Source organism: Ipomoea triloba, chromosome 12 (assembly GCF_003576645.1).
Source record: "Ipomoea triloba cultivar NCNSP0323 chromosome 12, ASM357664v1".
NCBI lineage: Eukaryota > Viridiplantae > Streptophyta > Magnoliopsida > Solanales > Convolvulaceae > Ipomoea > Ipomoea triloba.
The window spans coordinates 22,596,903-22,606,934 of NC_044927.1; the positions used below are offsets into that span (position 1 = coordinate 22,596,903).

The 10,032-nt window shown below is 35.5% G+C and overlaps 1 protein-coding gene across 1 annotated transcript; it reads left to right on the forward strand.

Moving 5' to 3' along the window:
- Window positions 1–8,746: 8,746 nt before the first annotated feature.
- Window positions 8,747–9,580, forward strand: LOC115999534 (uncharacterized mitochondrial protein AtMg00310-like). The gene has a single exon (XM_031239380.1). The coding sequence runs from the start codon at window positions 8,747–8,749 to the stop codon at window positions 9,578–9,580; it is 834 nt and encodes a 277-aa protein (XP_031095240.1).
- Window positions 9,581–10,032: the final 452 nt, after the last annotated feature.

Consider the following 10,032-nt stretch of genomic DNA (forward strand, 5'->3'; position numbering starts at 1 on the left):
GCCTTGTAGAGGTTGTGGATTCGAATGTTTGATATCCCCTGTCAGCACTTCTTTTAATATTATAATTCATGTTTTCTTCTTTCCTTAGCCCAATAGATTTTCATTATTCTTATTGGGCCAACACCTCATCAATAAAGATGAACACTCCGCTTGTGCAAGGACTTTCCTAATAAAATGGACCCATGAGGTCTCATGGCTCCATCAATTTTAATATGAAATTAAAATTGTTAAGACATTATTTTTATTCTTAATTACAACTATCTACAACAATACTTATCCTTACTACTATTTTTATTACAAGTTGAAAATACTTATTTTGATTTTATTGAAAATAATCATTTTTATTTTATAATAATTATTAATATTTAAAAATTGTACAAAGTATTTACTTATTGTATCCTTTATTTAGGTTTATTTTTCTATTTGTTTCATACATTATGCTATAAGAGTTGTAATATACAATTTTTTGGGTAAAAGTATTCATACCCTTATAACTTTCTTTATCTTTTTTCATTATTATTATGATGTACATGTATACACCATATCTTTTTTTTTTTCAATGGTAATAATATATGTTTACAGTATATATTGGAGTAATATAAGTAATAAGTTTAATTTCATTTAGATTTTAATTAGTAAGGATAGTTAGTTATTTCAAAAAATATAAATATCAATATTATAAAAATAATTTACATTATTATTATTATATTATAAATATCTAAAATCTTAATAAAAAATGAACCAATATTATTACCCATGAGTTATATATGTATTTCTATGCTAATTGAGTTGTACATTGAGTTATAAATATTGTACTATCATTTTTATCAAACAAAATTATTTTACATCCTTAAATTTCGGTTAGTGTGTGTGTGTGTAAAAATTTGGGATAATATGAGAACACCTCCTTAGGTGAGAACGTCCAAACAAATATAAGTGCACACAATATATTCTTATATTGCTAGATGATATTTATAATTTAATTTTAACAGGTATATGCTAAAGCATATAGTACATAATTTTGAAAATAGTGTCAATTTTACAATGAAAAATACTACTTAGACTCCCAAGTTCAACTCCATACTTTTACCCCTCGCACAAAAGTTTGATGTTGACACTTTCCTTGAGATCCACATGATGAAAATAACCTATCATATCTTGTCAAGTCAGGGAATAAAAGTGAGGGAAAATAAAATGAGAGTTCATGTAGTAGAACTCTTTTACAATATTTGATGAACATTTATCTATAAATTAAATCCAAAACATTGATTTACTCACAAATCCATTTATTCTAGAATATTTCTAGTTGGATGCTTGGATTGGTTATAGGTTTCACCAATTTCCAGCAAACATCAAACGGAACAAAATCTTTGTAATCAAGTTTGGATTCTCCAAAGTAACCTAGCTTTGGCCGGCATCCTTATTATATTCCAACATATAGTAACCCACATTATAAATTGCGTTAATTAAAGATAGTAAAGTACAAGAAGAAATCTTACACTAGTTCAAAATATGTAACTAGTCTTAGAATCTTAGTTAAAAAAGTGTAATACAATTATAATTAAAAAATGATTTAGTGAAAAAACCAAAGAAGTGTAGCCTATATAAATCATGGATTGGTGAATTTCAAATGCATCCAAGAGTGAGTAGGCAAGATTGCAGGAATACGAGTAAGGATTAGAGACCTAAATTGAGAATAAAAATTAGTAATGGCATTTTTTCCCAACATGAGAGATAGTTTAGTCACACTGGTGTTAGTTATAGGTTTCTTGAGTTATTTTTGCTGTTTGGTGATAGGTGAGCCAAATCTCGGCATTACAAATAAGATTTGTAATGGTAACCACTATGCAAAAGATGATCCTTTTGCACTTAGCCTAGCTTATATTTTCGAAGACATGCAAAATGTGACTCCCACGCAATCAGGGTACAGTTACTATACATTTTCTCCGTATTCCAACAACGCTATTGCTTATGGCCACGCCACTTGTAACATTGCAATATCAGCCAGTGACTGCGCACTATGTCTTAGCAGTGCAAAAATTTACTTAAGCGAGACTTGTGATGATTCGATTGGAGCTCAACTTTCATATGTTGATTGTTCAATGAGGTATGAGAATTATCCATTTTAAAGTTACTATGATTAGCAAGGAGATGAATGTTACAATGCAAATGGTTCATAAAATGGCTCCAAATTGTGTTACTCATGATTTGTGTTTTGTTAGTTTATTGTCTTTGAGTTTTCATTAATTTCTTGTTGCATTTTGTTGTTTTACCTACATTATTGGTGTCATAATTTACATTTGTGTTATTAAAGGATTGTTCACAAGTTTAAACTTCAAATTAAAGTGACATTTGAATGAAAGCGTCTTAAGTTTGAGTACACGTAACATACATTATCCCATTACTCATGAATGTGACAAGGTCAATAGTTGTCAAATTCTCATCTTTTTTTTTTTTTCTCTACACACTCTCAAGAATTAAGAAGGCATTTCATGAATGTTAGACATAGGGGTTTAGTGTTTAGGTTTTATTTTTCCCCATTTATTAATACCTCAAAAGAAAGAATACAAGAAAGTAAGATGAAATACCCCTGGTTTTGCAAAACTAAAGGGACAAACCCCCGTTTTAACAAACAACCTAAGTATGACAAAAATCAATACTTAAGCAGCAAATAAAAAATGACCCAGATAAACAGCCCAAACCTATCATACGAAATGTCCCAAAATGCAACCTTGTTGAAAGGCCCAACACAATGAAGACGCCCACATGCAGGTCCACTCCAAACATGCTAAAAGGTGCCAAATTCCATAAACCTCTCCAAATCAACCAAAAATGCAGTAGCATAATGACTATTTATGGGACAATTCCGAGAAACGAAAGCACACAGTCTCTAGCACAAAAGGTGAACATGCCAAGCAAGCTATCGGTAAGTAAAATTGGCAAATAAGCTATCACAAATAAATTAAAGGTACATAGGCCAAACATATGAAAGACACACAGGCTAAAAAAAAAAAAAATGGGCACACAAGCCTAGCATAAAAAAACAAAAGCTCGTAGGCCACAATGAAATAAAACCATAGATATAAAGACCTCCATCACTCTCTCAGCCAAACCCAACTGCGCCATATCCAATGGTATATTGCAGGGCACATAGCGTGTCCTTGTGTGGCTCCAATGCACCACCCCATTCTTTTTACCCACTTACCCCCTTGATTCTAGTCCAATCCTACATTGACCCCAAAATAATTGCACCCCAACCCCTTAGATTTCAACTCATGTCTCACTTCATACCTCATATCCTCAATATTGCATCTTAGCTAGCCCTAAATTTTCATCCTTGTCTCACTTCGAACCCTATCCCTCCAACATTTATAGCTCAACCCCTTACCACTACTTCTCATCTCAATTTGCCCCTTAACTTTCTCATCTTTTTCTCTAGACTCCGCAAACATTGCTTATGAATTTTGATTATTCACTAGACCTAATTAACCTCGGGCCTTAACTTCCTTGACCCCATCAACCTTAGACCTAGAATCAATTATTAACAATTGAGTAATTTGAGGTCAAATTTGTAAAATTTAAATGTGTTATGCACTTAGTTTACACTTTTAAATTCCGTATAAAATTAGTTCCAATAATTTAATATTATGTTTACAAATTAAAATATTTGAAAAGTTAATAATCTTAATTTTATATAGAGAAAATGACATTTTTAGTCCATGAATTTTGACAACTCAGTCCCTTAATTATAATTATAGCTCCATTTAGTCCCTAAATTGTTCGTGTGATAGCCATTTTCATCCATCGTGTCATATATTTGTTAAAACTTAACATTGGTGTGTTTAATACCTTAAATTTTGCAAGGGCAAGTTTAGAAATTCCTTTGTATTTTCGCTCCAAAGCGCAAGTCAAGTTGATTATACAAGTCATTAAGCGTCAAAATTGATAACTTTTCCAATTTGCTATAAAACCCTAATTCTTTTGTCTAAAAATCAATTTTATTGTCTTTGTAATTGGAGAGCGATGATAATGGGAAGAAGCAGAAGGTTGATAGGGATCAAAGCTGCTCCAACTTGTAAGTAATATTCGTTATTTAAAAAAAAAAATTAACCTAAAAAATGAAGAGGAACTTTAGAAATCAAATTGGATGGTTGTGGTTATAATCTTTAATGAAATCAAAGCTCCGATTCATTTTCAATTTCCACCCAATTTAGTTATAATCTTCAATGAAGTTTTTTTCTGGTGTAGCTTAATTGGTTGGAGTATTCTTTCCCCTATTCCGTTCTTGTGTCTCTCTTTGTATCTCCTTAGTTGTATTATGTATGTATGCATATTTTAAAATTTGCTTCCTTACTTTTTATTTCCATCAAAAGTTTTGATTTTACACGGATCTCTACATTTTGTTTTGTTTGAATTTACTAAATTTTTTTTTTCTATATCTTTACATTTTTTTCTAGGCTTAATTATTTAATGGGTTGTAGAATATAACTCATATAAAGTATATCTTATCACTATTCTTAAACTCTATGCAATATTTCTATAGTTATGTACTGTATGTCTGTATTTAATGTGGGGAGGCATCCAATATAAAATAAGAGGTACTAGAAATTTTTGTCTGCATCAACTTAATTCAGTGATTTAGTAGATAATATATTTAATAAAAGAGACCCATATTCAAAACTCAACAGCAGTAGTGTTAGAATTAGAGTAAATATCATTTTCAGTCCCTCAATTATAATACATGTATCAATTTTAGTCCTTAACTATTAAAAATTTCAAATTAGGTCCATGACTATTCAATTTGTATCACTTTTGGTCCTTGACTATTAACATTTTCAAATTAGGTGCATGACTATTCATTTTGTATCACATTTGGTCCTGCCGTTAAATTTTCCGGCCAAATTTCCGGCGAAGTCATCGGGGGTGGCCGGCATTTTCTATTTTATTATTATTATTTTTTATTTTTAAGTTTTTTTTTATTATTTAAAAGTTACAGAGTATTAAAATAATTTTTAAAATAAAAATTAAATAAATTAGTCGGTCACCGGTGACTTCGCCAGAAATTTGGCCGGAAAATTTAACGGCAGGACCAAATGTGATACAAGAATAGTCATGCACCTAATTTGAAAATGTTAATAGTCAAGGACTAAATGTGATACAAATTGAATAGTCATGCACATAATTTGAAATTTTTAATAGTCAATGACTAAAATTGATACATATATTATAGTTGAGGAACTAAAAATGATATTTTCTCTTGGAATTATGCGCACTAACATTTCACCCTACTCCTTTAATGTAGTACTTACTAGTTACTGCAAACTAATGAAGAATATAACATATATATATATAATGAAATTCAAGATTTAGATGAAAGCTACATAATAATTAAGGGACTGAGTATATTATAATTTCATAATTCAGAGAAAAAAAAACCATTTTTACTTTTATATATACTCCATAATATATATACCCCTTAATTTAGGGGGTGGTGCAGTTGATTAGTGATAAGAGTATATTTGGTCATATTTTTACCCCATATTTAAATCCATTTCTACCACTAAATATTAATATTATGTTCTTAATAATATTGAATTTCTCCATTGTGATAAATAATTATTATTTGACCAAAGATGATGAAGATTTGATAATTGAGCATAATATTAATATTTTGTAGTGGCATTTATAATCTTGTTTTGTATGTGTATATTTAATTGCACCAAGTAGGTGGAAGACATGATTTGGTGGAATGATGTGATGAGTGGGAAGCAAAAGACAAATGAAAGAAGGCAAAAAGAGGCATAAAACATGGAGCCAAAAGCAAAAAGAGAAAGTGGAAGATTCTGCTGAAATTCTGGAGGAGGACAATAGGCGTCTGTCTGCGTCCTGAAACAAACGCCTATTGTCCATTTTCACACTGCCCGGATTTTTGGACTTTCGCCGCGGCGAGAATTAGGCTCGCCGCGGCGAAAATCGTTGACCATGCGCGAGAATTCTGCAGTCCTAATTCCAATTTTGCCCCTGCCTTTACCCAACTATAAATACCCCTCATTTCTCCATTCTTCAAAATCCAATTTTTCAGATTAGATTAGTCCCTTCCCCTCTTCTCTTTTCCTTTTCTTCTCCTTAAAAATGTAGACCTCCAAGTGAGGCTTGTTTAGTAGTGTAGGAGTAGATTAGGATTTATTTTGTAATAAGAAGAGGGATGATACAAGGTTATGAGCTTCAACCGATGGATCGAGGGGAATTTCTTCCCTTTCTTTCCTTAATTTACCTTGAGCTAACCTTGTATCAAGATGCTTGTTCTAAATTTATTTATATTTGGATTTTGGATTATGTTCATGTCTAGATTGTTGTTTGTTCTTTATTTATTATGATTTGTTAGTTTAGCTTCTATGAGTTGTTGTGTNTTCCTCCATTCACAAGGGATAAAACTTCTTTTCTACATTTGTTTGACTCATGATGGGCATTGACCCGATCCATATCCTTACCTATGTTGCATCTTATATATCTCTCTTCATTTGTTGCTTTTATTTTTGTTATTTACTTTTGTTGTCTTAATCCCGTTATTATCGAACTAGCTTCACAAGAATCAATCCGAGTTAGTGCTTGACCAACCATTCCCTGTGGATCGATAACCCCGGAATACTCCGGGTATTTGCGTGTACCTAAAAGCTACAACCAATTAGCTACTCCAAAAACCATATAGACGTTCAAGTTCGGCTGCCTGGCAGCTTACCTTGGCGTTTGACTTTTTATTATGGCTACCCTGAGCGATGTAGAAGACAACAAGCTTGGAATTTTTTACGGTCTTTAAAGCACAACTCCGACCTTCCTTGGATGGTTGTTGGGGACTTTAATGACATTGCATCTCCCGAAGAGAAACGTGGTGTTCATCCTCATCCTACTCAGCTGATGGATGGTTTCAATGCTGCGTTAGAAGATTGTGGATTATTCGATCTTGGGATGCGTGGCCGACGCTTTACGTGGGAGCGCGGCAGAGGGACCGAGAGTTGGGTTGAGGAACGGTTAGACCGAGCTGTGGCAGGCGTTGATTGGTGTAGTATGTTCCCACAGGCGACCGTTCAGAATTTTGATGTGATGACTTCGGATCACACAGCGACCGTTCAGAATTTTGATGTGATGACTTCGGATCACACAGTGATCTTTGTTGAATTAGAAGGTCTTAAATATGCTCGACGTCGCCGAAGTTTTTTATTTGAGAACGCTTGGCTGAAAGATAATGGATGCAAAGACACGGTTCTCGAGTCTTGGAATTCTTCGTTAGGCGACTGTCTAACTACTAGACTCCATCTTTGTGGTGCTGCTCTTCGTAGGTGGGGCGGAGATTTTGCAAAACGTACCCAGAGAGATATTGAAAATATTCAGAGGTAGCTTAATTCTCTTCGAGATAGACGAGATATGTCTGGTTTGGCTAAGTTTCGAAGGTTAGATGGTCAGCTTCGAGTTCTTCATGATCAGTTAAATATCTATTGGCGCCAGAGATCAAAGCAGCATTGGCTTTTGCATGGGGATAGAAATACCAAATTTTATCACCATTATGCTTCCAGTAGAAGGAGGAAAAATAGAATTGATAAGCTTAAGGATGATTCGGGTCAATGGTGTGAAGGTATAGGGCTTCTGGAAGTTGCTACGAAATATTTTACGTCCATATTCACGTCTAAAGGCTCTTTTATGGATGGTCTTTTAGATGATTTGGCTCCTCGAATATCTAATCAGGACAACAGTCGGTTGATGCAACCTTTCACAATTGAGGAAGTAAAGGAAGCTTTATTTTCTATGGCCCCCGATAAATCACCTGGACCGGATGGATTTAGTCCGGCGTTTTATCAACATTTCTGGGCTGAGGTTGGACCGGATGTGGCAAATTTTTTAATTGGTTGTGCTAATGAAGGAAGATTCCCGCCTGGAATGAATGACGCCATTATCACGCTCATACCAAAGAAATCTGTTCCGGTCGCTATGTCGGATCTCCGACCGATAGCATTGTGCAATGTTACGTACAAGATTTTTTCGAAGATGTTAGCAAACCGGTTGAAAGGGATTTTGGATGAGGTGATTGCAGCAACGCAAAGTGCTTTTATACCTAGCCGGTTAATTACAGATAATGTTCTTGTGGCATCCGAGGTTATTCATTATTTGAACCGTAAAAGGGATGGTAGGGAGGGTTGGTGTGCTTTGAAACTGGATATGGCCAAGGCCTATGACAAAATGGAGTGGTCCTTTTTAAAGGAAATTATGACACGGATGGGTTTCGCTACTGATTTTATTGAACTCATTATGTATTGTGTTACCACTGTTCGTTATAAGGTGAGTATGAATGGGGACCTGTCTGAATTTATTGAGCCAACATGCGGATTGCGACAGGGAGATCCCTTGTCGCCTTACTTGTTTATCATCTGTCCCGAGGGCCTTTCCCATTTGTTGACTAGAGCTGTTCGACAAGGTAGAGTATCACCTTGTGTTGTGGCTAGAGGGGCTCCTGGGATCTCGCATCTTCTCTTTGCAGACGATAGTTTGTTATTTTTCAAGGCTACAGTCTGTGAGGCAGAATCTGTCAAGTCGTGTTTAGTGAGTTATGAGCGCATGTCCGGCCAAACCGTTAACTACAGGAAATCTTGTATTGTGTTCAGCAGGAACACGGGCGAGTCTCAAAAAAAATAATGTGGCGGCGGTTTTTCATGTACAACAGGCAAATAATATTGGCCGGTATTTGGGACTTCCGATGGGGATAGGACGGAATAAGCAAGAAGTCTTTGCATTTATTGAAGCCAAACTTAAACACCGGTTAGGGGGGTGGAATAAGAAGTTTCTTTCTCGGGCGGGCAAGGAGATACTACTGAAGAGTGTCGCTCAAGCTTTGCCTACATATACGATGAGTTTATATTTTCTCCCCATCTCCTTATGTGAGCGGCTTGAAAGGTTGATGAATAAATTCTGGTGGACTGCGAATGGTGGTAGTGGTGGTGGAATTCGGTGGATGTCTTGGACGCGCATGTGTGGCCCGAAAAATACTGGTGGAATGGGATTTAAACATCTCCATAATTTTAATATTGCTTTATTAGCAAAACAAGGATGGAGATTGCTGACTTGTCCTGATTCTCTGGCTGCTAGAGTTTACAAGGCTCGGTACTTTCCGCGAGCAGATTTTCTGAATGCTTCAATAGGTGCTAATCCTAGTTATTGTTGGAGATCCATTTTGGCTGGGCAAGATGTTTTAAAAAAAGGCTGTTATAAGAGAATTGGCAATGGTCGAGCGACCTGTGTATGGAATCAGCCGTGGCTGCCAGATGCGACTAATCCGTTTGTGACTATTCCAGTGCATGGTCAGGATGTGAATCTTCGTGTTACTGAGTTACTGCTCCCTCATACCAATGACTGGGATTTGACTAAATTATCCAGTCTGTTTATTCAGCGGGATATTGAGCTTATTAAATTATCCAGTCTGTTTATTCAGCGGGATATTGAGCTTATTACTCAGATCCCAGTCTCCATCAATTTTGAAGACAAATGGTGTACTCAGATCCCAGTCTCCATCAATTTTGAAGACAAATGGTGATGGAGGGGAGACTTGAGAGGCTGTTATACTGTGAAACAAGGTTATCGTTTGTTGTCAATGGAGTATGAGACCGGGTTCGCTTCGAATGGTATATGGCGTAAACTATGGTGCCTCAAAATCCCGCCGCATATTCGAAACTTCCTCTGGCGGTGTGTGCATTCTGTTATTCCTACGAGGACTGCCCTGTTCGGCCGAGGGGTGAATGTTGATGTGGTATGTCCACTGTGCTCCCATGAACCTGAATCTTTGCACCACTTGTTTTTCCTATGTCCTCAAGTTATGGCTTTATGGGCTTCTATTGATCAACCTGTTGATAGTAGTGTGCCGTTTGTTGCATGGTTAGAAGCTGTTATTTCTGCTGGCCCTATGCTGACAGTGTTACGTGGGGTTGCAATTTGTTGGTGTGTTTGGAGAGGGCGTAATGCGTTGATTTGGAGTGGTAAGCCGTGGGT

Coding starts and splice junctions, on each gene's coding strand:
- LOC115999534 (XM_031239380.1), top strand. CDS start 8,747: ATGGGGATAGGACGGAATAAGCAAGAAGTCTTTGCATTTATTGAAGCC.